General features: G+C 57.6%; 13 protein-coding genes across 13 annotated transcripts; 6 read left to right on the top strand and 7 right to left on the bottom strand.

Moving 5' to 3' along the window:
* Positions 1-153: 153 nt before the first annotated feature.
* On the bottom strand, positions 154-968 carry BDY17DRAFT_243561 (ribosomal protein L10e/L16; the record flags this gene model as incomplete). The annotated part of the gene is made up of 3 exons (XM_033730448.1): positions 154-389; positions 452-836; positions 924-968. The coding sequence occupies 3 exons, from the start codon at positions 966-968 to the stop codon at positions 154-156; spliced, it is 666 nt and encodes a 221-aa protein (XP_033593579.1).
* A 215-nt stretch (positions 969-1,183) lies between these two features.
* Positions 1,184-2,099, bottom strand: BDY17DRAFT_288157 (cytosolic large ribosomal subunit protein L30). Its single transcript, XM_033732150.1, has 4 exons — positions 1,995-2,099; positions 1,812-1,926; positions 1,693-1,742; positions 1,184-1,478 (listed from the first exon to the last, which is right to left on the bottom strand). The coding sequence occupies exons 1-4, from the start codon at positions 2,058-2,060 to the stop codon at positions 1,380-1,382; spliced, it is 330 nt and encodes a 109-aa protein (XP_033593580.1). The 5' UTR covers positions 2,061-2,099; the 3' UTR covers positions 1,184-1,379.
* Positions 2,100-2,476: 377 nt separating this feature from the next.
* Positions 2,477-4,267, bottom strand: BDY17DRAFT_306466 (uncharacterized protein; the record flags this gene model as incomplete). The annotated part of the gene is made up of 3 exons (XM_033735029.1): positions 2,477-3,444; positions 3,505-3,614; positions 3,675-4,267. The coding sequence occupies 3 exons, from the start codon at positions 4,265-4,267 to the stop codon at positions 2,477-2,479; spliced, it is 1,671 nt and encodes a 556-aa protein (XP_033593581.1).
* A 1,158-nt stretch (positions 4,268-5,425) lies between these two features.
* Positions 5,426-6,376, top strand: BDY17DRAFT_319583 (uncharacterized protein; the record flags this gene model as incomplete). The annotated part of the gene is made up of 1 exon (XM_033736292.1): positions 5,426-6,376. One exon carries the CDS (start codon positions 5,426-5,428, stop codon positions 6,374-6,376), a length of 951 nt encoding a protein of 316 aa, XP_033593582.1.
* Positions 6,377-6,435: 59 nt separating this feature from the next.
* BDY17DRAFT_1180 (Mad3/BUB1 homology region 1-domain-containing protein) lies at positions 6,436-10,414 on the bottom strand. Its single transcript, XM_033729280.1, has 2 exons — positions 9,400-10,414; positions 6,436-9,294 (listed from the first exon to the last, which is right to left on the bottom strand). Exons 1-2 carry the CDS (start codon positions 10,360-10,362, stop codon positions 6,496-6,498), a joined length of 3,762 nt encoding a protein of 1,253 aa, XP_033593583.1. The 5' UTR covers positions 10,363-10,414; the 3' UTR covers positions 6,436-6,495.
* A 185-nt stretch (positions 10,415-10,599) lies between these two features.
* Positions 10,600-11,302, top strand: BDY17DRAFT_306468 (zinc-binding ribosomal protein; the record flags this gene model as incomplete). The annotated part of the gene is made up of 4 exons (XM_033735030.1): positions 10,600-10,602; positions 10,868-10,960; positions 11,023-11,207; positions 11,263-11,302. 4 exons carry the CDS (start codon positions 10,600-10,602, stop codon positions 11,300-11,302), a joined length of 321 nt encoding a protein of 106 aa, XP_033593584.1.
* On the bottom strand, positions 11,119-12,018 carry BDY17DRAFT_1210 (uncharacterized protein). The gene has a single exon (XM_033729311.1). It carries the CDS (start codon positions 11,815-11,817, stop codon positions 11,299-11,301), a length of 519 nt encoding a protein of 172 aa, XP_033593585.1. The 5' UTR covers positions 11,818-12,018; the 3' UTR covers positions 11,119-11,298.
* Positions 12,019-16,352: 4,334 nt separating this feature from the next.
* Positions 16,353-17,453, top strand: BDY17DRAFT_244032 (ras guanine nucleotide exchange factor domain-containing protein; the record flags this gene model as incomplete). The annotated part of the gene is made up of 1 exon (XM_033730493.1): positions 16,353-17,453. The coding sequence occupies one exon, from the start codon at positions 16,353-16,355 to the stop codon at positions 17,451-17,453; it is 1,101 nt and encodes a 366-aa protein (XP_033593586.1).
* A 661-nt stretch (positions 17,454-18,114) lies between these two features.
* BDY17DRAFT_306470 (regulator of Vps4 activity in the MVB pathway-domain-containing protein) lies at positions 18,115-19,011 on the top strand (the record flags this gene model as incomplete). The annotated part of the gene is made up of 1 exon (XM_033735031.1): positions 18,115-19,011. One exon carries the CDS (start codon positions 18,115-18,117, stop codon positions 19,009-19,011), a length of 897 nt encoding a protein of 298 aa, XP_033593587.1.
* A 104-nt stretch (positions 19,012-19,115) lies between these two features.
* Positions 19,116-20,010, top strand: BDY17DRAFT_1274 (uncharacterized protein). Its single transcript, XM_033729376.1, has 2 exons — positions 19,116-19,328; positions 19,388-20,010. The coding sequence occupies exons 1-2, from the start codon at positions 19,219-19,221 to the stop codon at positions 19,938-19,940; spliced, it is 663 nt and encodes a 220-aa protein (XP_033593588.1). The 5' UTR covers positions 19,116-19,218; the 3' UTR covers positions 19,941-20,010.
* An 8-nt stretch (positions 20,011-20,018) lies between these two features.
* Positions 20,019-21,695, bottom strand: BDY17DRAFT_306471 (uncharacterized protein; the record flags this gene model as incomplete). The annotated part of the gene is made up of 1 exon (XM_033735032.1): positions 20,019-21,695. One exon carries the CDS (start codon positions 21,693-21,695, stop codon positions 20,019-20,021), a length of 1,677 nt encoding a protein of 558 aa, XP_033593589.1.
* A 498-nt stretch (positions 21,696-22,193) lies between these two features.
* BDY17DRAFT_319590 (acyl-CoA N-acyltransferase) lies at positions 22,194-22,814 on the top strand (the record flags this gene model as incomplete). The annotated part of the gene is made up of 2 exons (XM_033736293.1): positions 22,194-22,604; positions 22,662-22,814. The coding sequence occupies 2 exons, from the start codon at positions 22,194-22,196 to the stop codon at positions 22,812-22,814; spliced, it is 564 nt and encodes a 187-aa protein (XP_033593590.1).
* Positions 22,815-22,909: 95 nt separating this feature from the next.
* Positions 22,910-24,261, bottom strand: BDY17DRAFT_314283 (mitochondrial biogenesis AIM24-domain-containing protein; the record flags this gene model as incomplete). The annotated part of the gene is made up of 5 exons (XM_033735803.1): positions 22,910-23,170; positions 23,228-23,557; positions 23,612-23,854; positions 23,913-24,031; positions 24,084-24,261. The coding sequence occupies 5 exons, from the start codon at positions 24,259-24,261 to the stop codon at positions 22,910-22,912; spliced, it is 1,131 nt and encodes a 376-aa protein (XP_033593591.1).
* Between the last annotated feature and the right edge of the window lie 43 nt (positions 24,262-24,304).

A 24,304-nucleotide genomic window follows, 5' to 3' on the forward strand; every position in this document is an offset into this window, starting at 1 on the left:
ATTGACATCATGTAGGGAGTGGGAGGGAATTACAGCAGGTGGCGAGACAGGAGAATGACAGACACATGTGGAAACAGCATCTCTACACAGGATGCATAGAATTTGCTATCTCACATCTAAAGTGACGCTCAACACAATCCCAGGATGATCTCTCTAAGCCTCCGCCTCGAAAGCCTCGGGGAAGCGACGGACGTTGTACTCGAGCGGGCCCTTGTTCCTCAAAAACTGCACGTACGCACCATCCACACGGACCTTGCCCTCTTGTCGGCGGGCGACGTAGTCCTCGCGAGCGAGCGGAGTGAAGCCCCAGTTCTTCGAGACGATGATCTTTTGGCGGCCGGGGAACTTGTACTGGCTGCGGCGGAGGGCTTCGATGGCGGTGGCGCGGTCTGGAAGCAATGATGTTAGTCGAGCTGTTGGGCGAGACTACTTCAAGAGCGGCTAAACTTACTGGAGTCACGAGTGCGGACAGAGAGGATGATCTGGCCAATGTTGACGCGAGCGACAGAGCCGTTGGGCTTGCCAAAAGCACCACGCATACCGGTCTGCAGTCTATCCGCACCGGCGCACGACAACATCTTGTTGATGCGGACGACGTGGTAGGGATGGGCGCGGACACGCAGATGGAAGCCTTCCTTTCCGGCCGTCTTGACGAGGTACTTGTTGGCGCAGATGCGGGCGGCCTCGAGGGCCTCGGAGCTCAGCTGCTCATATTCGTTGGAGACGAGGTGGATGCAGAGGGGGAATTCGTCGACGTTGGCACGCTTGCGGCCGAGATCGAAGATGCGGATCTTGGGGTCGGGCACACCACGGTTGAATCGCGACTTGGGGTAGGGCTGGGAAGAGGGTGGATGTCAGAATCTTGTCTCGGTCGTGCGGTGGCGCCTCTTGCATCGCCGGACGCCGCTCAAATCGGGACATACCTTGTTCTTGCAGTAGCGGTAGCACCTCGCTGGACGACGGGCCATTGCGACGGTGTTTTGGGGGGTATTTGGATGGTGTTGGTGATGGAAAAGGAGGAAGAGTGACGTTCTGAAGTGCACCCTTTGAGTCAGCCCAGGTGGATTTCAAAGCAAAGCCCACGAGAAGTCTTGGCATCAAAATTGTGGGTCACGTGATTATGACACACTATGAGCGATGGACAAACCGTCGCAAATTGGGCAGAAGTTCAGTACAGAGGAGTCACTGGCGAGCAAGGGTTGAGATGAAGGTTCGTGATTTGGTCTTCATGAGAAAGACGATGGCATTGATTGAGATATGTGGCATGCCCCCGCTACGGCAAAGGTGCAAATCCAGCACTCAGCGCATCACAACGCCGGAATATAGTCCCGCTGCATCAACGCCGATTCATGCTCTCCGAATACCTCCTCTTCACATATCTATGCCGTGCTCGAGCTCAAGATGTCGGAGTCACCGGCGTCGAGAATCGCCATGGTGGAGCATCGGAAGAGTTTACCGCATGCCGTGCCGAGTTCGATCTGTAGCGCAGACACATTTCACGTCAGTTCAAATTGTTTCACCCTCCACAGCTGCCTGCCGACCGAGACTACAAGAGCGGTAGGAGCTGCTTCTCAGGGCTCCAGATGAGTGCTTGATGTACCCTCCAGAGCCGCGAGAGACTCCTTCGCTAGGTATTGTCTTTGGGTCTTTCTACAGGCCATTGTGTGGCGCAAGGGGAGGGATGAGGCTTACGTTGTTGCCGGAGAAGTGGTGGACGGCGGTTTTGGCGAGCATGCTGTAGTCTTTTCATCAAAAGTCAGCGAATGTGAATTCCATTGTCGACTCCGCATTGGCGGGGATGGTGCGCTTACATTCGAGCTCAGATTTCCGCAGAGGAGGCGTGTTGCCGGCAATGATGATGAGCTTCGCCTTGCCAGATCGCAGGCTCTTGAGGGTCGATTTGTAGCCGAGAGTGACCTTGCCAGACTGAACAATCCAAGCCGTCAGTTTCCTGCTTTCGCACGCGCCGTCTTGTCCATCTTCATGAGACGCACCTTGATCGTCAAAGCGAGCTTCGCGTTGATGCTGTCCGCACCCTTCTGGTTCTTTTTGGGGGCCATGGCGATTATGTGTTGTGAAGTTGTCGGCTTGCTGAGGAGTGGAATCGGCGAAGAGAGAATTTGGCTTTGTGGAATTTCAAGTTTTGCCAAGGCTCTGGCTGAATGCCTCAGGCATCAATCTCACTACTAACTTCATAACCGCCCCTCCAACCTCTTCATGACCCTACACCTCGCAGCATTAGAACATACTCTCTTTAATCTGACTTTCTCGGACAATGATACGCTATTGAAGACGGCTAAAATCCGCATGATTAAAAGGTCTTCATCGCTTCGCCAATGCCGCTCAAAAGGGCTAAGAATGACCAAATCACGACTCCGTCTCTCAGAACACGAACGCTCACAACAATGGAGGAAACGACAGGGTATCTCGTGCTCTCTCTTCAGCCAGAGCCACGTCATCAAGTAATCACACCAGATCAGAAATGATCAAACGCATTCTCCAAATTCACGGCAAGCAGATCCTTCTCGTTGACCTCCTGCCCAAAGTACGGCCGGCCATCGCTCTCCACAATACTATCCAACCCCGCGACATTCGCAGATGACATGAAGGACGTCGCAGTCCCCGAACGGCGGAAGAATTGTTTCGGCGGGGCGCGCACCGCTGGACTCATCATGATGACTTCGTCCATCTCTTCATCGTCGTCGTTGGCAGTCTCCTGGTTCGGCCCGGGCTGATTGGGTGTGGCGTCCGGGATCTTCGTAACGAGCGCTGTCATCTGCGATCGGCGTTGCATGCGAAGCTGCACGGATGTGCGGTGTTGTGCACGAGTAAGTGACGGCTCGTCCTGCACCAGAGGGCTTACAGCACCGGAGCGGACGGGGCTGTAACTTCTCGCGACGCTGCGTCCGCTGGGACTGATGCTACGGAAGGTGAGGGGGCTGACTGTCCCGCTTCGCATATTAGGGATACTCATGACCCGCCGGCCTTGCGCGATGAGGTCGGGGCTATCTGAGCGGCGTCGGCCGTCGCTATACCCGTCCGAATTTCGTGGCGATGTGCTTCGCAACGAAGACAGGTCGGAGTGGCGGCGAGCGGAATTCCGGCCCTCCGAACGTTGTGGAATTGGAGGAGCATCCGAACTCTGCCGTACCGGCACCTTCTTCTCCGGCTCGATCGGCGGCATGTTTGCATACTTCGGTTCAACTGCCGGGAAGACGGTCGCGCGATAGTCGGGGATCTGCGACGTCCTCCGGTACTTCGTCGCCATCTCCAAGTCGGGAATGAAGTTGAGCTCGTCGGGAGGAGGAGTGGAACCACGGCTGCTGGTGGGAGTCATCGCGGGCAGCTCAGCGATGTCATCCGGCAGTGGTGGGGTGCTGGCGCTCGCACTGGGTGGAATGCTTGGAGTACTCGAACTTCCGCCGCTCCGCGCCGTATCAAGGCCTGCATTGTCATTAGTCAACGAGCCACCCGGCAACGAGGATTGTCAGGAGGGACGCGTACTAGACGGCAACGCAGGACGTCCGCTGCTGGACTCTGCCTCCTCTTGACTTGCGGCGATCGATGCTTTGGACTGGGAACCGGTAGCTTTGTTGTCGGCCAGTTGGTCTCGACTAGCAACAGGGTTAGCGAAAGACTCGACGTGGGAATGGAGGGTCTTGTTCCGCACTCACCTCTTGCTCCGACCGAATCTAAAAAACTTCTTGAAGCCTTTCGGAGTTGGCTGTGCGATGGTTGTCGCCGGGGTGGCCGTAGGCTTATTACGTGCTATACTCGCAGCAGAAGCGGCTCCGCTTGCTTCGCTGGGAACCTCGCTCTTTCGATCCGGAGCAGCAGCAACGGGACGCGCAACTCTCTCCTCGTCTCCGCAGACAACAATATACCAGCCAACCTTCTCTTCCGGAGCAATCTTGTCTCGAAGCTCCATCAAGGCCCCCCACTGCTCGTTGGCCAAACCCTTGCCTCGCACCTCGTCAATCTCCAAGCCAAGGCTGACCTCCTCCACCAGATCGGCGACGTACGCAAAGGGCTGGCTGGGGCCGGTAGCAGCGGCTATCGTACTGGGATCGTATTGCTCGACGAAGCGCAGGCTGTTGAGGTGTTGCATGCACTCCGGGTAGAGCTCGTGGAAGTTCTTCAGCAGGGCAAGGGTGGTTTCGGGCGCCACGAGCCATTCCGGCGCCGCGTCGTCGAGGTTCTGCATGATGATGTGGATGCGCACCAGTGGCCGAGGCCAGCGGAAGCCATGGAGAAGATATGTCGGCATGTTGGCGTGGGCAGGTCGGGTCTGATGTTCGAGAGTCTGGGTGCACGGGGCTCGAGGCTCGCGAGGAGCGGGGGAGCGCGAGAAGGAAATACCTCTGCGTGAGTCGAGTCACACAAAGCAAGGCGTAAAAAGGACCGAGGGAATGGGCGAGTCGCGTGCGGAATGAAGAGGGTCGGGAGAGATCGCAGGTGGTGTAACGTTGCGCAACGGGTCGGGTTATCGCGAGTCTGAGAGTACGGGGGACAGAGGAGGATTAGACGTTCCGATTAGGTGAGAGGCCGAATTAACGCGAGGGCGTCAGCAAGCCACGGCGTGCGCGATGACAGCCGCCATGGGGAGTCCGACGGAAAGTCAGTGGCGGATCTGCAGGCTGATGAGCGCGTGAGTGGTGATCCGACGCTGATGCCCGTCACACAAATGCGGAATGCGGACTCGGGAAAGCTGGTGAAACGGACACTCTGTGAACACGAGGGCGAGAAAAAAGAAGGCAAACACGTCTCTAGTTGAGCGGGTGTTGCGCGGCCGTTGGAATTACTGTAATATTGCGGAGAGAACGAGGCGGAGGAGGGCGTTGAAAGCGCTCATTTTGCGGGAAGCCGTAATGATATGATCAGCACGACACAACGTCCGCCCAACCCCAGCCCGCCGAGCCAACGTGTTGGTCATCGTCGCCTGACGCAGCCCGCCCGGCTACGCTAAGAACAAGGGCAATTACCAAAGCGATCGTCTGGAGTCCGGTGGCGCGCGTCTGGCCCGCGAGGCTCGCCGGGTTAATGATGAGCTCATCTCGCCCAAAGCAGAGTAGGGTCTGGTGCGTTTTTATTGAAAATGCGAATTGACTTTGAGCTATTTCCAGGCCCCGGCCGCTGCCCGCCAACCAACCAGCGCGCGTCCCGGGAATCGCTGCGCCGGGATTAGCCTTTTCGTAGGCAGCTGAGATGCTGCAACTCTGTTTGGCGGACCCGCCCCGCCGCCGTGCCTCGACTAGCCTCATGCAGCTTCGGACATTGGGGGGAGCCTCTTCTTGCCTCATTCCAGCAGAGCGCCTCTCAGCCGCCGGCTCCCTCGACTTCCGGCCCGTGACGAGCGTGACACGGCCGGGCGGCGTCTTCTCAGCTGATCCTCGAAAGCTAATCGTCCGAGGCCCGCCCGTGAACGATGGTGCTACACCTCCTCGGCAAGAAGAGCTGGAATGTGTACAACACCGACAACGTCGAGCGCGTGCGGCGCGATGAAGCCGCCGCCCAGGCACGGCAGGAGGCCGAGGAGCAGCGCATGCAGGAGGAGGATGCCGCGACACGCATAGCCCTCCTCCGCGGAGAGCCCCCTCCCGCCGCCATCCGCCCTGTCCCGTCTCCTTTGCACGAGTCGAGCGAGCGGCGTCGAAGGCGTGATGATGACTCCCAGCCTCGTAAGCGCCGGCGACTGCGAGGAGAGGATGATACCGATCGGGATATTCGCATTGCCAAAGAAGATGCCGAAGCTGGCGCTGTTGCCAGACAAGCCCTCGTGAAGCATGCGGAAGATGGCGATGCCCCACTGCAAGACCATGCAGGCCACATCCAGCTCATAGCCCCTCCGGACGAAAAGGCACTCCGCAAAGCAGAGAAGAACGCCGAGGCGGAAGCGGAGAAGGCGAAGAAGCGTAGACGTGAGGAAGACCAATATACCATGCGCTTCAGCAATGCAGCAGGCCTGCAAAACGGTATGGCGAAGCCGTGGTATACTTCTTCCAAAGATGGCGGTGGCGCGAAGCTGCCGGATGAGCCTATGAAAGACGTCTGGGGTAATGAAGATCCGCGGCGCAGAGAGCGAGAGCACAGTCGTATTTCCTCCAGTGATCCATTTGCCGCGATGCAACAAGCTCAGCGTCAGTTGAAGCAAAGTGAGGCTGATAAGGAGAAGTGGAGGAGGAAACGACTGGACGAGGTCGCTGAAGTCAAATCTGACGAGCGACGAGAGCGGACACATCGACGACGAGATGCGGATGTTGACAGTCTGGATGGATTCGCGTTGGATGCCCCTGTGCAGAAACGCAGTGATCACGGCAGATCTCATAGACGACACCATCGACGGCACAGAAGTCGATCACGAGATAGACGAGGATAAGCATGAGCCTCACGGCCGACGAATGATCAATTCTATCCAGCGAGAGTACGAGATATGGACACAGTCACCAGCCAAACGCCAACGCTATGCCCCAAATTACAAGTGAAGTCAACATCACCCTATTTCACACTCCTTCTCCTCCTCTCCTTGATCAGCCCCTCCATTCTGCCAACCATCCCCTTCAATCCAACCCCTTTCTCGCAATTCTCCTCCAACCACCCCTCCATCTTCTCCCGCAAGCCCCTCAGGCCCTTCAACACCGGCATCTTCCGCCCCTCCTCCGCCTCCAAATGCATCAGCGGATTCAACAGCATCGCAAAAGCCTCGGCCCAAATCTCCGTCTGCCAGTAACGCTTCAAATTCTCGCGAATGCGATACGTCTTCGCGCCGAGAGCAGCGCCGCCCGCCTTCTCCCCCACAGTCTCAATGTACTTGCCAAACAGCATGCTGTGGATGATGCCCGCGAGCCCGTGGTAGTCGATTTGGTACGTCCAGGGCCGGAGCTCGCGCATCTCCGCGCAGTCGCTTTCCGTCGTCTTCCAGTCGGCGATGAAAGCCACGTTCGGCGTGAACTGCTTCATGTCGATGCCGCGGCCCATGTCGATGAGGCAGATGCCCTTGCTTGCCCAGCCGTGGGCGCCGCTGGGGAAGTAGGTGGGCGACCAGTCTGTCTCCATGCCTGGATCGTCGAAGCGAACGAGGACGTTGTCGGCTTTCAAGTCGCCGTGGATGATCTGTTTGGCGTGCAGCGCTTCGACGGTGCGGAGTAGTTCGACGGTCAACCACATGGCGAGCAGCTCGTCCATGCCGCCTCCGCTCCCATTTTCGATGCGCGCGATGTTGACCAGGTCCAGAAGCGTGCCTTGGTCACGGTATTCTTCTACGAGAAAACACTCGTCGCGGAAGACATGCATTTCGTGCGCTCGCACGATCGATTCCGCCGCTCGACTCACTCCTAGCCTTCGATGCGACTGGCGGAGGATGTAGAACTCCCATGCGCTCGTCGGTTCCTCCATCTTCACCGCTTCCAAGGCTTTGCGGTAAGCTGCTTTACCCACGCGAGACGGAGGTCGGTTCTCATCGTTCTCATCCGCTTCAGAGATGGAGAGCGCCGCGCTGTTCTCGATGAGGTACACCGGCGCAAATGTTCCGGCTCCCAGCTCGCGCTTGATGGTATACGTTCCATCGCCGCCTTGGAAGGTCAACATCGGCGGTAGGAAGAGAGTTTGCGCCGTCTTATCCACGCCGGCGCTGCTCTTGTTGACTTTTGCAAGGGTGCGGATGTATTTCTTGATCTCGGCTGTGCGGCCGGATGCGATATCGGGGCGCTCATGATAGCCTTCGAAAGACGAGAGCGATGGCTTCATCTGCGACAGGATCGTCTGTCGAAGTTGCGGGTCCATCGGGTTGCACTGTTCGTCTTTGATGATCGGTCCTTTCTGCGTGAAACCAACATCAGAAGACACATTCGCCTTCGCGTCGATCTGCGACTTCGCCGTCCCCTGCCCTAGCGATATGGTGCCTTTCGTCGTCTTCGTGCGGACCGGCTGAAGCACTCTACGCTTGTCTTCGGCATTGTCAGCCATCATGACCTCTTGAAATGGGCTGCTAGAAAGGATGTCGTCTTCAGGCAGAGACACAGGCACACCTGCTTTCCTGCTGGGCGTTTTGGCGCTGAAGTTCGACTTCTCCGTCTTGCCGGTCCCCATTCCGAGAGAGTACTCGGTCTGCTCGACGATGGGCGTCATGTAGGGTAACTTGTTGTTCGCCATGACAGACGGATCCCGATACGGGCCCACGAGAGGTTCGTAGCCTTCCGGTGGGACGGGGATGTACTGCGTGCGTGGATAGTCATCTTCTAGAGGTGTTACGACGTCTTCTCCAGCTTCCGCGGACGGCTCTTCGTCTTGGTATACGTCCCAGGTGGTGCTTTGCGTGGACTCGGGAAGGCTCTCACTAGCATGGCTGTCTTTCGGGATGTGCTTGCTGGTAGTGAACTCAGACCAGCTGCTGACATTTGTTCGGTCGTCCTCATCGGCAGTGGCGGACTTCTGGCCAACGAGAATCTCATTCCTGGTTTCATCGCCATATTCGCTTCCGGGTATTGACAGCTTGCCAGTGCCGGTGCTCTCATCGCCAGTCGTATAGTCGGTATCACTGTCGTCATCCTCGCCATCCGTCTGCTCAGCCTGCGATGGAAGAGGCTGGCTGAAAATGCCGTAAATCTCGTCCATTGCCTCTCGAGTGTTGATGGTCATGGTAGGCTCCGATCGTTCCACCGACTTCTTGCGTTTCAGCTTCGGCCCCGTCGGCGAGTCGAGATTGAGCTGGATCGTCTTCGTTTCGTTCTTGATGTGCTTGACATCCATGACTTGGATCTTTCGCGTTCGATTCGCACGCTCTTCCCGTCGAAGCTTCTTTGCGAGATCGACATCTTCTCGTGTGGGCGGCGCGTTTTCGTCGTTCAGCGTTAGCGTTTGGGAAAATGTCTTCGCCAGTACTGCCTCATCTTTGGTGGTTGTGGCATTGACTGTACTCGGCTCCAGAGCGTCTTCAAAGATCTGGAACCCGCCTTTCTTCTCTCGCCTTGCTTCGCGCGCGGGCTGGGGTGAGACTGCGCGTTGCTGCGCCGGCTCCTCACGAGCAGCGGGCAAATCGAGCTCCATCTCATCCTTCTTTGCGGTTCTTTGCCGTTTCCAATCTCTGTTCAACCAACCCCGGTGCCTGGCTCTCAACTCCTCGAAGCAATACTCCTTCTCCGGTCTCGTCACGTCGGGATACACCGCTTCTAGATTCACAAACACGCAGTCCAACCTACCAGTCTTGGCATTGGGAACTCGCTGTTGCTCGTGAGCGCTGCTGCCTGACTGTTCAAAGAGATGTCGGGGTAGAAATGTGTGGGAATGCTTCAGGGATGACTGGATATAGATAAGAATATTACTTAGTCCTGCATCCGTAAATACACGACTTTGTGTGGTGCATCGCGTGTTTGGACGCGATCGGGGGGGATTTCATGGGCTTACCTGGTCTTTGAACACCATGATCTTCTCCATTCCACCATTCGTCTTGCCGCCCTTCAGCTTCTCTCCAACCCAAGGCTTGGCTTCCACCGTGTTCTCTTTCTTTCTATCTGCGAGCGTGCCGATGTTGTCCCAGCCTTTGGAGCTGTTTCCGGAGTCCGGTCGTGAAGGCGCGTCGATGTCAGAGAAGATGGCCATCTTGGAGCCTTTAGGCTTCTTGCTGATCGACTTGGCCTGTTGCGGTTGGTCGGTAGGTGAGGATGTCAGGGCGAAAGGATCGAGCTTCGCGGCCAATGCGGGTCGCGCAGCAGGCAGGGCTGGACTTGTGGGTTCTGCGGTGTCCTGTGGTCGCGCGGCATTTCGACGTTCAAACTCGTTGAACTTCCGCAACAGTCGTTCGGCGGGTCGCGCTTCCTTCTCCAACCCCATCTGATAGATCTCTTCGGCTTGATGCCATCTGCCTGCGTTCTCCAGCCAGGCGGCGAATTCCTCGTAGTATAGCGCCAGGGACTCGCCGATGCTTTGTCGCGCGAGGAAGACGAACACTTCGCGCGGCGCGTCTGAGAACAACCTGATGTAGTGAAGCCAGATCTTGAGATACCTCGAATCATTCTTGTAGTGTGGGGAGGTTTGGAAGGTCTTTGTAGCGCGCTCGAGGAGGGGTAGAAGTTGGGATTGCGGTGTGGCTTGCGCGGATGGGTAGGCGTCCAGAGTCCATTTCACGTAACGATCGTAGACGTCGAGAGGGTCATCTGCTTCGTCGATGTTTTGCAGTTCTTTCTCGAACTCTGCTCTCCGGGCGGAGTTTGCATCCGGAACGAGCGATGGAGACGGGTTGGCCTCGAGTAAGGGTGGAGAGTAGATCTGAGCGAGCGCTTTGGCGGAGCGACCGCTGGGGAGAGCCTGAATGTTCTCCTTATGCCCTTCGATGACATTGAAATCAATGAGGTCCTCCATTCCCGCCATGGTGCTGCGCAATGCACGAGTGAAGGCGATGTGCGGCGGGAATTGTGACACGAGACTGAATTAAAGATGAAGTTGTGTTGATCGAGTAAACATTGGTGGTTGCTACGCCGACCTCGACTTTTGGCATTGACAGAAATCATGACAGGATGCCAAGCTTAATCCCACACAAGCATCTTCAAATTTGTAGCAGCGACATCACCTCACACCCATCAACCCCGACCGCATCCAACAGCCAAGATGGTGAGTGGAAATTCAGTGCACGCAGAGCTTCAGATCGTCGGCAGCATTTTGCAGATTCGAGGTTTCGCCGGAGGAGGAGGTTGGAGGTTGGCAGTGATGAAGCGTCCGAAGCAGACATGGCATCCGTGAACCATCCGCATCGGCGCCGAACACCCCGAATATCACTTCAGGCGGCGATCGAGAATCTGTAGATGCTGCAGACGCATCAACAGCACTGCGCAATCGCTGGAAAAGGACGCTATAGACTGACAACGCAACGCGATAGGTGAACATTCCCAAAACCCGCCGCACCTACTGCAAGGGCAAGGACTGCAAGAAGCACACCAACCACAAAGTCACACAATACAAGGCCGGCAAGGTATGCCCTCCCCCTCGATGCGCACACATACCGGTTGAGGTGGATGCTGAACATGTCTTCAGGCTTCGCTCTTCGCCCAAGGAAAGCGCCGATACGACCGCAAGCAGTCCGGTTACGGAGGTCAAACGAAACCCGTATTCCACAAGAAAGCAAAGACAACGAAGAAGGTGGTGCTGCGGTTAGAATGCACACAATGTAAGACCAAGGCACAATTGGCATTGAAGCGATGCAAGCACTTCGAGTTGGGGTATGTTTGTGTCAGTGTGGCAATGATGGACCATGCCTGCTAACTAGTATCGCAGTGGTGACAAGAAGACGAAGGGTGCGGCGCTGGTGTTCTAGATGGTTACGATGCATCGCCGGGAAGATATGGAGAGCGTTCGTAATGCTGCTGTGAAACGAACATCACCTTTCACCATCTCTCCTCGTCCCAATCCAGCAATTGTGTTCTGTTCGGTGTTGCATCTGCGCAAACTCGGCGGACGAAAGAGCGCCTTCGTCTGATGACGCCGCTCCATGATGCCCCCTCCGACAATGTCTCCACATTGAAGCCTACCCATGGGCATGCGGATTCCGCGTACGAGGATGGTCAAATTGGCGTTCTCAGATATCGCATCACGCCTTTCAAGCAATGTTCCAGCGGCAAGCCAGCCGTACAAGCGGGCCTCGCTGAGTCGTGCCCTACAGCCTCCAGCCTCAGGTGATCGAGGCCATCCTCGAATCGCGGTCATATAAGAAGTCGTAGCCGGGACAATCGTTCTTTGCGGACTAGCTTGGGTTCCCAAAGCGGCTATCGGTTTCCATTCCGACTTGACTGCATGAACAAGATCCAGGTAATTGATCTTGTGACAAAGCATGAACAACTAGAACTCGGCATCGAATGACTGATGAGAGTTGGGTAAGGAGGATTGACTTTTGCGCAAAAAGCAGCAGACATCCGAGCTAAACTTCCTGCGGCACGAACGTGTTTCTTCGTATGAGAGAAAAGAGTTAAACTTACGCCGTCGCAGCGCCAGCACACGTGGTGCATCCCCATGCATCCATAGCCGTCATACCACCACGGCGATCGGCCAAAGCTGTACCTTGCAGATCCCGCTCGATGATCTTCCCGTGGAGAGGAGAAGGTTCCAGTTGCGTCGGAAGTGTATACTGTTCTATTACAACCACGATCTTAGCAAAGGTGTTCTTGAGATGATGAATCAGCTTGATCCCAGCTCCCTGCCGTGCGCGGGATCAGGGAGAGCAGGCGTTGCATTGCCATGTGCAATCACTGCATTAGCGCACCGTCCATTCCTCGAGTCAAAGCGCCGGTCAGCCCATATGTTCCGCGGCCTCGACGGAGCATCCTGTCGTATTTTCCCGTTCCTGGGGCTCAGCTGGAGTGGACACTGCACGAGTGGTGGAGATGCCTCTGGATCTTCCGCGATCCCCTAGGCTCAGCCATTGGGATAGCAAAGACGAAGAGTCGTCGGGGATTAATCGACGGGAAAAAGGGCCAGGCGACGAATGAGAGGGAATTGGGCGTCTGATTGGCCGCGCGTTGCCCGAGTCCATGGAAGCTTTACCGCAGCTCCTGCAGCAGGAACCGCCTTCCGCCCTTCCGCCCTGTACGCCCTTGGCCCAACTCGGTAGTCGCGTGTGCGCCCACGATGCAGCCAGCACCGCACTGCCATCGCTGCTTTTGCCGTCACTCTCGCTCTCGCTGCCCTGCGCTGCTATTTCCTCGCCTTCTCCACCACCTCGGCGTGCAGTCGACCGTCGTTTCAGCCTGCATCTGCCCACGTCATGTCACGCGGCTGACCATTTCCACGTGCCAACCGGCTGAGAGACCAACCCAAGCCAACCAAGCCAATCGCAGCGTCCATTGCCCTTCTATTCCTCCCATTCCACGCCGCAATGACCTCGACGAATATGCGCGACACGCTCCTCTAGACCTTCCGACTCTCCTCGCCATGCATTGACGCTGCCCTGCACCCCCTCATGGCTCGACATGGACCGCGCTTCTTACGCTCGCAAGCGTCGACAAGGCCCCGGCCAGCCGACCACAAAGCCGCCAGTTCGCCTTTCTCGCGAGAAAAAGGACGCACAGAAGACTCGCACAACACAGGGAAGCGGTGAGAGCACCGTTCCCACACGAAGGGACGAAGGAGCGCAACGTCCGAGTCACGATGGTGATCCCAGCGCAAAGAGCTTCACCGTCGGCAACGTGGGTCGCAATGGCACACTCTACTTGAAGCCCAGTACTCGCGTCTCCAACGACCATGGCTCTCGCATGCCTGCAACACCCCCACGGACCTCCGGCAGGTCGGAGGGCGGGAATATCGAAAGATTGGGGAGCCCTCCTGCGGCTAAGATGGCCGGCTATGGGAGCCCGAAAGTCGACAGCACTGCGGGTACGACTTTCAATACCACCGTTCCAGTGCCGCCTCCAAGCATATCAAATGCACAAAACCGGAATCGGACACGCTCACATTCCTTTTCCACCGTCGATGATGCAGTCAGGGCGAAGCCTCAAGATGCAGCTGAGTTCCAGCTGCTGCTAAACGGACAAGAGCCCGGACGGAGACCCAACAGCTCCTTCGATCTGAGCGAAGGCCTCGCCAACTTCCGCATTCCCCATTATCGACTCGGCACACCTCGCTTCAGCGACCGCGGCACGGCATATCTCCACAACTCCATCCGCAGTTCGATGACCGAGGACTTCCGCTCTTCCGTCTTTTCCAAGGCAGAATATGACCGATTTCCCGCGCCTCCTGGAGCTGGCACGCGCTACAATTCTCGTCGAGCGTCTGGAGCCATGTTTCTGACTCCATCCCATGCTGCCTCGTCCACCATGTCCCACGCAAATCGCTTTCGCACGCATCACAGCGATCGGGCGATGTATGATCATGTTGAAGCGAACATCAACAACCCCTCTCTCGTGCGATACTCGGCCGTCACTGGTCGAATCATGGCCGCAACGCCCGCTCGACTAATCGCCCAAATCACCTCACCTTGGTTCTTGGACTACGAGCTTCTGTCCGACTTTTTCCTAACGTACCGCAATTTCTTGACGAGTCACGACCTTTTAGACTATTTACTCGTCCGGCTCGACTGGGCATTGGCGAATGGAAGCGATTCCGGCCGCATCGTCACCGTGCGGACATTCGTTGCCCTTCGACATTGGATTCTCAACTACTTTGCCGACGACTTCCTCCCTGATTTCGAGCTGCGTCAAAAATTCTGTGATCGAGTTAACGGGGTTGCAAACTCCTTGCTTCAACTGTCCGACCGCGGCGGCAGTGATTTAAACATTATCGGCGAGCTCAAGAAGTGTTGGAGAAGGATATGCGCCATGTTCTGGTACGTGCCGGATGTGGCAGAGACGTCGCCCGACCTCGACATTGTTCCTGGAGAGGAGGAGGAGCAGCCTTCGGCTGTGCGGGCGTCGGCAACGAGTCTGATTCAGTCGGGGCAATACGATGGCTCGATCATGGACTTTCGCCGTAGCTCCATCGTTCGTCTGCCTCCGATGGTGGAGGAGGATGGGGCACGAGCGAGAATGTCTACATCCGGTCAAAGGCTTCAGAGTACCCATACTGCGAGCATACCTGCGACTCCGGCGAGCGAGAACAGCATGACCGTCCTGTCTTGCTCCGTCCCGTTCTTGAGACACATGAAACCTGTCAAGGAGGCGTCGCCGACACCAGGACACGATCGTCCTCTATCCCAACGCTCGACCGCCACAGCACGCAGGCATAATCGAAGCGCGAGCTTCTCCGATGCACTACGAGACGAACGGACGCCTCTCTCAGGCGGCAGAGCAAACAGCGTAGACCTGCAATCCCTCCCTCTGACCAGCTTCACCGGCGGCCTCGTGCGTGGTCTCTTACTACAACCCTCGCCGTCTAAAGTGGAGCTTCTCATTCCAACTAGTCCGCCTCTCGACACCCACGCGTTCGACTTTGGTCTGCCCGAGCCGTCTCCATCCCTGCGAGAGCGAGATCGGCAATGGCAGACCCCTAATATCAACGTTGGGGTGAAGAAGGTGGTAGGGGATGTACGTCGAGTACTCAGCCACCGGAATCGCGACTCTCCGCCGTCCAGCAACCGATCGACAAATTCCTCAGCATCTCATAGCTCGGGCCACAGTGCTCGAGGGGAGCATACGGGCTCCTGGCAGCAATTGCAAGGCCCACCGCGCGTAGATGTCTTGGGAGAGAAGGTGGAGAGCACGTACAGGGAGGCCGTCGACGAAGCAATGGAGGCAGAGGCGGCCGCACCTCCACTGACCGAAGACCAGCGGCGCGAGCCTGGAATGCGTCTCGATTTGCTGCACAGTCCCCACGACAATCGTTTACACAGCCATGTGACGACGGGCAGTCGTTCCATCGTCATTGTGGACGACACTGGAATCCCGAACCTGTCTGGCGCCGCTTCTCCGCCTCTTCCATCCCGTGCAATGGCTTCCCAGCCTCTATCGGACGGAAACGGATCGCTTCGAGAACGGTCTATGCACGATCTGCTTGCCATCCCCAACTCTTCCGGAACAGATGCCACCTCGGCGTTTGATGCCGCACAAGCCAGGAAGTCCTCCAGTGCACATCCTGCTATGTTCGATATACCACCTATCCGTCACCAACTTCGGCGACGGCCCGGCGGCGATCTCAAGGGCGCAGACAACGTGCAAGACCTCGAGCGCTCCCCACGTCCGGACACGGAAGATTCATATTCTACCTTTTCCCAGGCCATTCTGTCATCTGGACGGCCGTCCGCCGACTTATCACACGTCCACGTTGTTGGGCACGATGGTCACGGCTCACAAACGCCTCCGTCCTTCCTGCAGGCCAGGAAGAAGGAATCGTGGACTCTGCTTTCGACCCACTCGTCGCAGCCGAACATGCGGGCGTCAATGAAAGCAAAGGTCTCTCAGCTGGCGAGACTGCCGGATGATCCGACGGAAGGGGGGATTGAGGATGCGTTGGCGAAGCTCGAAGGGAAGAGCCCCAGTCCTACGGCGAGCGTGCGCACTGCTAGTGAGCAGCGCTCCAAGCCTACGCTGCCGCTGTCTCGACTGAGGGGTTCCCGGAATGTTGCTTCTGTGCAGCCGTCCCCATCGGTGGATGGTATGCGCAGCCCGGCTACTGATCGACAGGGCGCGAGCATCTATCACCTGTCTGATGCCCCATCTTCCGAATTTAACACGAATGTCCGACGACCGGAGCGGGATATGCCGATTGTCGCAAAGCATCAGTCGCAGGGAGATCCGGTGGAGCTGTCCGAAAGTGCGGTGGCGCTCATCACGGGCGAAGCGAAGAAGAGCCCGCCAACCTCCCCTGATCCGAAATCGGACGACTCTCAGACCTCCTTCCTGCTCGACGACAACCAGAGTCTGAGCGACATCTCGACGGAAATGGCGGATGATCAGTCGCCAGATGGCGACGATCTGGGCGTGCGGAGCTTCTACTTTGACGATGCGGTCGAAGACGATCTTCGACACATTCCGTTCCGACCGCCACCCACTCCTCCTTCTACGGAAGGCGGCGCGCCTAACACCCAATCCGAGCCGAGGAGTCCAACGTCGTTGTTCCAAAAGTCGCTCAAAGAGACGACCAGCGTGCCCAAGCTCTCATCGAACGCAGGACATTCTCGCGCACAATCGAACAACGTAGATCTGACACGCGGCTACACCGTACCCTCGCAAAAGCACACCGCCCATCTCCCCTTTGTACTGGCCTTCGAATCCGACGTCATCGCCGAGCAACTGACCATCATCGAAAAAGACGCCCTGGACGAAGTGGACTGGAAAGACCTGATCGGCCTGAACTGGCAGCACTCGCCCCTGCACCTGCGCAACTGGGTCGACTTCCTGCAACGCCGCGACTGCAACGGCATCGACATTGTCGTCTCGCGCTTCAACCTGATGGTCAAATGGGTGGTGTCGGAATGCGTGTTGACGGAGGCGGCGAGCGAGCGCGCGCGCTGCATCACAAAGTACATCCACATTGCCGCGCACGCGCACCGCCTGCGCAACTACGCCACCATGTACCAAATCACGCTCGCACTGCTGTCGACGGATCTCGCGCGCCTGCACAAAACGTGGGCCCTCGTGCAACCGGCGGAGAAAGCGGCGCTCACGCGCCTGGAGAAACTCTGCCAACCGCGCGGCAACTTCCACCAGCTGCGAATGGAAATGGAAGCCGCGTCCGCCGACGACGCGTGCATCCCTTTCATCGGCCTGTACACGCACGACCTGATGTTCAACGCGCAGAAGCCGGCGCGCGTGAATCCGCCGGCGACGGGCTCCGCCGTGCGCGGCGCCCCGACGGAGCCGCTGGTGAATTTCGAGCGCTTCCAGACTGCCGCGGGGATTGTGAAGGGGTTGCTGACGCTTATAGAGGCGTCGGCTAAATATGTTCTGCGCCCGCATCCGGAGGTGTTGAGTCGGTGTTTGTGGTTGGCTGCGTTGGAGGATGGGGAGATTTTGAGTCGCAGTCGGGGGTTGGAGGCTTGAGTGGATTTGCTCTGCACATGACGGATATCGGCATTGTTCTTCTCAATCTCGCGATGACTGATGGCATTTATCTCAGCGTGGATTTTGGAGAAGATGGGAAGAAAGGCATGCACACGCATAAAGTAAGAGAAGAGGAATGGAATGATGAAACGTAGCGAAAGTCTTGGTCAAGTATATGGCATGATCCTATTAAGCAATGGTGTCTGCTCATTGCACAAGTGTGAGTGGGTGAGACGATGGACGTGGGCACAGCCTGATCACGCTTCTTCCCTTTTGGGAAGCCGGCCGTGCTGGGTTCACTCGGCTCTCTCCTATTGGCTGGGGCGCGGCGCTCTTTCCTCTTGTCGTTGGAGTATGCGGTGAAGGTATTGCTCTTGCCGTGCAATTTTATTCTATACAAGTTAGGACTCCTCGCTTGCAACTTGTCTACGACGATATTGTTGCATATAGAAGCTGCTGAGCGGTGAATACATTAAGGTGGCCGGCAGTGGGTGACGAAAGCCCGCTCCACCTTCATTTGCCCCGCTGCCACCTCATCCCCCTCCCCACGTCTCTCCATCTCCCTCCAGCCTTCATACCCAACCTCCAATCTCTCCCTCGTACCAGCGCCACTCTACATCTACCCCAACGTATCCTCTCGCTGCTGCAAACACCCCCCACCATGGCGCCCGCGTCGACGCTCGTGAACCGCCTCAAGGTGCAGCTCAAACTCTCCATCTCGCGCCTGCGCATGGTGCAGCAAAAAGACGAAGCGCTCGCCAAACAAGCCCGCCGCAGCATGGCGCAGCTCCTCGAGCAAGGCAAAGAAGAGAGCGCACGGATACGCGTGGAGAACATCATCCGCTCCGACATGAACACCGAGCTGCTCGAGATCCTCGAGCTCTACTGCGAGCTGCTGCTTGCGCGCGCCGGCCTGCTCGAGGCCAAGGAGTGCGATGCGGGGCTCGAGGAGGCGGTCAAGAGCATTATCTACGCGGCGCCGCGGATCGAAGGCGTCAAGGAGCTGGGGATGGTGCGCGCGCTGCTGGCGGAGAAGTATGGGAAGGAGTTTACGTTGGAGGCGGTGGAGAATGCGGATGGCAAGGTGGCGAAGCGTGTGTCGGATCGGGTCAAGGTGGAGCCGCCGCCGCGGGAGCTGGTCGATGCGTATCTGAGCACCATTGCGGAGGCGTATAATGTGGACTGGCCGCCGGGCACCAAGGCGCGGAGGGAGGCGGAAGAGGGCGGGGATGGAGAGGATGACGACGACGAGCCATCGACGGGCGAGAAGGTGCTGCTAGAGGAGCCGCAATCGACACAAGAACTCAGCAAAGCCACGCCGCCACGCGACATGGGCCCGAGAAGTCCCATTTCCGTCAATCCGCCTGCGCCGAGCACCGACAACGTTCGTCCCAAGGTGAACCTGCCGGGCCCGCCGGTGCTGAAGCCGGGGAAGAAGATGATGGATGCGAAGAAGAAGGAGGAGGTGAATGGGGATAAGAAGGCGGAAATTGGGCCAGGCGGCAAGATCCCCGATGTCGACGAGTTGGCCAAGCGGTTTGCGCAGTTGAAGAGATGATGGAGATTGGCGTGGTCGGGGGGGATGGCGGTGATGGTTCAATGTGTCGTGTGGTTGAAGCGACAGTCACGTGAATGGATGCCTCGAACTCGGTGATGACGCTTGCCTGCTGCATCAAACAACCACAATCGCTCCTGTGCAAACAACGCCCCCTTCATCCAAGGCACCACTCCTTCCAAACATCGATCTGGCAGTCCACCACCAAACATGGATATTCATCACCTCATCCACCAGCATGACCAGCCACTTCTCCAGCAGGACTACATGCCCTTCACCACCATCCCCGCCCCCGACCTGCCAGCAATGCGCCTCATCTGGTCAGCTCACGTCATCCAGCCTTGTCTCCGTCCAGTCACACTAATCACTCCATACCCAGGCACCTCAGCCAGCTCGCCACCACCCTCACCACAGGCCTCAACACCTACCTCTCCCTCGAAGCCCTAGCGCGCGACACGCGCACCCACGGCCCGCTCAAACTCCCCCTCAACCCTCACAGCCCGACATCCCACCCCAACTACGCCTCCGCCCTGCGCGCGCAAGCCACGCTCCTCGCCGACTTGACCCGCTCCCTGCTGCACGCCCGCGACGCCCTCCTCGCCCACCACGCCCCCTTCCACGCCATCTGCGCCGCCGAGCTCCCTGCATACCGCTCGCTGGTCGATGCCGTGCATTTCCTCCCTCTCACAATGCAACTTATTCCCGTGCCTGGATCGCCTTTCATGGACGCCGCTGCGCTCGATGGGTTTGTGGTGTCGACGTTGCCCCGCGAGTCGTGCGTTCCTGATTCGCAGTGTGTGGCGTTGTTGCGCGCGCGGTGTGATCTGGCTGGTGAGCTTTTGGTGGGTTGTGGGGAGAGAGGGATTGTGGGGCGGACGCATGCGTGGAGGGAGGTGACGGATATGTTTGGGGCTCCTCCTGCGCCGTGGTAGGAATAGGGGGTCTCAATGGACGCTCTGGGAGGTATTGGAATGATCGCTGTAGAAGATCGCTACAGTAATGGCACGGCCCTACTTCGACCCACCAGCCGCCGCTTTCCTCCCATCAAGCACCCGCATGATATCCGCCATATTATTCCCATCCCCCTTCCTCTTCTTCGGCTTCCGCTTGCCCTTCTTCCCCGCTGCACGTTTGCCTCCCTCACCATCATCCTCCCCATCACCATCTCCGCCCCTCCACTCCGACAACTTCACCTTCCCATCCTCCCCTTCATCCTCCCCATCATCGAACCGACTACTCCCAAACCCCATATCGAGATCCTCTTCATCCCGATCTTGCTGTGCGAGCATAGCGGCGCGCTTCTTGAGGCGGGCGGCGCGCGCTTCTTCATCCTCGTCGTCGGGATCATCGTTGGTTCCTTCTCCTGTTGCGGTGGAGTCCATTTTGGCGGCCTTTTTGAGGAGTTCTTGCATGCCTGCCATGCGGTCTTGGGCGGGTTCTTCTTCTGCTGTCGTTGATGGGGTGTCTTTGAAGTAGTTGCGCGGTTGGGGCTTGGTTGTGTTTTCTGTAGGGGTTGTGGTAGGTTGTGCGGCGGTGGTGGTCTCTTCTTTGGGCTTGTTAGGCTTGGGTTGAGATGGTTTGGCTTCTTTCTCTGTGTCTTCGTCGTCGCTGCTGTCGTCATCGTTGTCGTCTTCATTTCCAAGTGGATCATATGAGGTTCCGACACCCGCGAAAATGTCTTCGTCCTCGTCGTCAGCCACGGGTGCGGGTGCTGTCTCTGGGATTGCAGCATCTGCTCCAAGCACCGGCTTGCTCTCATCTGGCATGTCCGCGAGGGGAGGTCTATCCTCCTCGCCCTGTTTCGACATAACCTTGCGCACCTTCTTCTTCACAACACCATCCTCGTCCACCGTAATCAGCACTTCTCTCCCCTTGTGATCAATCTCAATGCGACTTTTGCCCGGATCCCCCGCCTTCCTCCATCGGCTGTCAAGTAGGGGTGCAGCGGCCTTTGCTTCGGCGGCAGCTTTACGCTGAGCCTTGAGCTCCGCCATGAGTTCGTCTCGCGTCCTCTTCGTCCCCGCGAGAGGTTGTGGTGCAGCCATGCTCCCCTTCTTCTCCACCTTTTCCTTCCTCACAGCCTCCACCTCCCTCTCCCCCAACTTGTCCAACTCCTCGTCCACATCCGCGGTCGCCTCTTCTTCCTCACCCTCCCCCTCTTTCCTCCCTCCCAACACATCCTCCCCCCTCCTCACCCGCTCCAACAACTTCCAATCCAACCCCTTAACCAAATGCGTACTCCCCGCATCCCCACCCGCAATCCGATCCCTCAGCGTCTCAAACGTCTCCACCGAAATCTGCCCGAGTTTCATCTGCTCCTCCAGCGCAGCAACCCGCTTCGCCTTGTCCTCCTCCTCCCCGTCCTCCTCCCGCTCCGCTCTAGCCTTCGCCCGATCGGTGTAGCCAGCGGCATACTTGACGCCCTTTGGCGCAACGGATTTGAATTTCTTATTCTTGGAGGGATGCAGGGCGGTGTTGCGTTCGCGCACTTGGCGGGCAAAGTCGACTTCGTTGCTTCCGCTGCCGCTGCCGCCGCGATTGAGGGTGCGGGGGGTCATGGGCATGAAGCTGGACTTCTTCGCTCCCAAGGTGGAGGGCGCGGTGGACGCTGTGGTGGTGGGTGGGGAAGTGCCATTTTTCGCGGCGTCGTTGTTGAGGATGAGGCGGCGGAATTGGTTGTTGTTCATGGCGAGGGCCGTTGACTCTCGCGCACGAGATTGCGAGGTTGGAGGGAAGTGAGTGAGTGAAGTCGGACTTGGATCGGCGGGCGGCGTTCAACTTCTTTGGGCCAATTTAACTAACTCCGCGGTTTATCTCCACCACCTCCACCATTCACTTCTCCAGACTGATCGATCCAAGACACCGTGACTCACGTGTTGAACCGGATAGATCTACAAATGATGTCCTCCGACGCGCCCTACGCGTAAACCTGCTCACGGCTGCCTGTTGCTGCCTGTACACCAGCGACAGAACCACGATAGACTGCTTTCGTCAATGCGGAACAACGACACTCGAGCGGAGCTCAAACCAGACACCGCGCCACGGAACAAACACACCCCGGCCCATATATAACCCTGAACAGAATCCCTTCAGTGCATCCCAGCATCTTCCAGAGATACCAACCGTCAAAACACAGCTCAATCATCCGTCCCACTCCCAGGTTCTAAGCAACCCCAACCACAACCATGACCACCACCCTCCCCCCACCTCGCCTCTACAACCCCAAAACCGACACGCACCACCTCCCAACCCTAGCCCAAATCCACGCCGACTGCATAACCCACGACAACCAGCTAGCCACCTTCCTCCCGCCCCTCGACGCCGCCAAAATGCACTCCTACTGGCGCGACATAAGCGGCGAGGTAGAGCGAGACGTCACAGCCATCATTCTTCAACTTGCGCCTGCAAAACCTGACGAGGAGGAAGGCGAGGTGGCGGGGTATGTGTGTCTTATGATGCCGCCGTCCGAGACGGGGCCGTTTCGCGGAATGGTGAATAAGTTGATGGTTAGTCCGCGCTTTCGGCGGTTGGGGATTGCGAGGCGGGTGATGGGGATGTTGGAGGAGGTGGCGAGGGAGAGGCGGAGGGAGTTGTTGGTGAGTTTGTCTTCTTGTTTCTGAGTTGGTGGTGAGTTGATTACTGACGTTCGGCAGATTCTGGACACGACTATTGGGTCGGGTGCGGATTTGGTGTATCCGCGACTCGGGTACAAGGCGTTCGGCGTGCTGCCCAAGTATGGCATCAGCCCGAAAGACGGGAGTCTGGTGGACGAGCGCTTCTATTACAAAGATTTGCGAGATGAATGATAGTGGAGTGTTGAGTTGTTGATCTTGTTCAGCGCGTAGGATACAAGGTTACCTTAGAATCTAGAAGGCTCAGGTTGCTGATATGCACGAGTCCATCATTGCTTGGCCTCATCAAATTTGACTGTCCCTTCTCTCCCAACGCTTGCAAAGCTGAGAGTTGCTGGCCGAGCCTGCGATCCCGGCGCTTGCGTTGATGTGCCTGCTTCGGCCGCTGACTGCAGGGCGATAGCCTTCGGCGCAACACCCGCTGGAGTGTCCGCGAGCTCATTCACGTCACGTGTGGTCAGTACATCGCGGAGAGAAGAGCCTCGTGACTGCACCAGAATCGTTGCTGGGCCGTGGAAGTGGAGAAATAGCTATGACACCGTTAGTGAGGGTCGTTACATGGACGTGGTATTTTGAATCGGCCTCACCCGATCGCCCCAGATGGTCCGCCGCGCCCAAGTCCGAATCGTAAACGAAGCATCCCGGAAGAACCTCCACACCGCCGTCTCCCGCATGGTCCGCCAGAAGCGCGTGTCCGGCAGCCAGGAAAGCGGATTGGGAATCTGGAATCTCATGCTGCTAGCTTTGAAACGATATGGCTGCGGCGCGTGTTGCATGACGCTGTACGCGATGATGTTGCTCGGATGAATGACATATTCGTCGCCGGTCTTGAGGGTGATTTGGTGGATCAGGCCTTTTCCTGAGAGGGCGAGGAGGCCGCGTCCGGAGACGGATGTGCTACCCCAATGAGCCAAGCTCTTCCTTGGTCAGTCGAAATCGGATCAATAGCTTCGCGGAAGTAGAATAATTACCAATTTTCTGTTCACGCGCGGTGAAAGCTGCAGTGTATGTCCCGTCCATGCTAACAGCGCATTCCGTTGCGCTACCATCCAATCTAATCTTCCGTCGAGGTGCACAACCACCAGCGAGGTAATGGCGGATTTGGTGGAAATTAAAGCGGTGTACGGCGTTGTGGAGGAGACGCGTTGGTAGACGAAGGGGATTCCGAAGAGGATTCGACGGAAAGGCTCGAGTAGGGACAGGGTGGAGACAGCCTGGTGCATGACTTGTAAGCACAGAGTCGCGATCCGTAGCGACACATGTCCAACATACGTTTTCGGCCTTGCCATTGAAGCCAACAAGCGTGCCTTTGCGGGTGTATAGGTTCTGAGACGCGGAGATGGAGGCGGAGAGGAGGGAGAAGGGAGTGCCTAGCACTTCGAAGCGCGCATCTACAAGATTCATCAGCGCGCATTCGCCAGCAACGACGCACAGTCGACATACCAGGAGTGGAATTCGAGCCGGGACCGGCTTCACGGGTATCTAAATGCTGCTGCGGCTCCGTTGCCGATGGGGTTGCGCTGATGTGAATGAAGCGACGTGTAGGGAAACGAAGGGCGGTCCTTGATTGGGAGCAATGGCGACAGGAGGCGCAGACGGAGTCGAGCGCACGGTGGCGCATTGTGAGGAAGTGCTGCAACTCTGCGTTCTGTTGAATCGCGGCG

The sequence above is a fragment of the Neohortaea acidophila genome (assembly GCF_010093505.1).
Source record: "Neohortaea acidophila strain CBS 113389 unplaced genomic scaffold BDY17scaffold_1, whole genome shotgun sequence".
Lineage (NCBI taxonomy): Eukaryota > Fungi > Ascomycota > Dothideomycetes > Mycosphaerellales > Teratosphaeriaceae > Neohortaea > Neohortaea acidophila.

Excerpts from the sequence above, each read along its gene's own strand:
- BDY17DRAFT_288157 (XM_033732150.1), bottom strand. The coding sequence starts at position 2,060 with ATGGCCCCCAAAAAGAACCAGAAGGGTGCGGACAGCATCAACGCGAAG. Across the intron at positions 1,927-1,994 it reads AGCTCGCTTTGACGATCAAG|TCTGGCAAGGTCACTCTCGG; the intron begins GTGCGTCTCATG and ends TGGATTGTTCAG. Across the intron at positions 1,743-1,811 it reads GCGGAAATCTGAGCTCGAAT|ACTACAGCATGCTCGCCAAA; the intron begins GTAAGCGCACCA and ends TTTGATGAAAAG.
- BDY17DRAFT_1180 (XM_033729280.1), bottom strand. The coding sequence starts at position 10,362 with ATGGCGGGAATGGAGGACCTCATTGATTTCAATGTCATCGAAGGGCAT. Across the intron at positions 9,295-9,399 it reads TCATGGTGTTCAAAGACCAG|TCATCCCTGAAGCATTCCCA; the intron begins GTAAGCCCATGA and ends ATCTATATCCAG.
- BDY17DRAFT_1210 (XM_033729311.1), bottom strand. The coding sequence starts at position 11,817 with ATGCTTTGTCACAAGATCAATTACCTGGATCTTGTTCATGCAGTCAAG.
- BDY17DRAFT_1274 (XM_033729376.1), top strand. The coding sequence starts at position 19,219 with ATGGATATTCATCACCTCATCCACCAGCATGACCAGCCACTTCTCCAG. Across the intron at positions 19,329-19,387 it reads CCAGCAATGCGCCTCATCTG|GCACCTCAGCCAGCTCGCCA; the intron begins GTCAGCTCACGT and ends CTCCATACCCAG.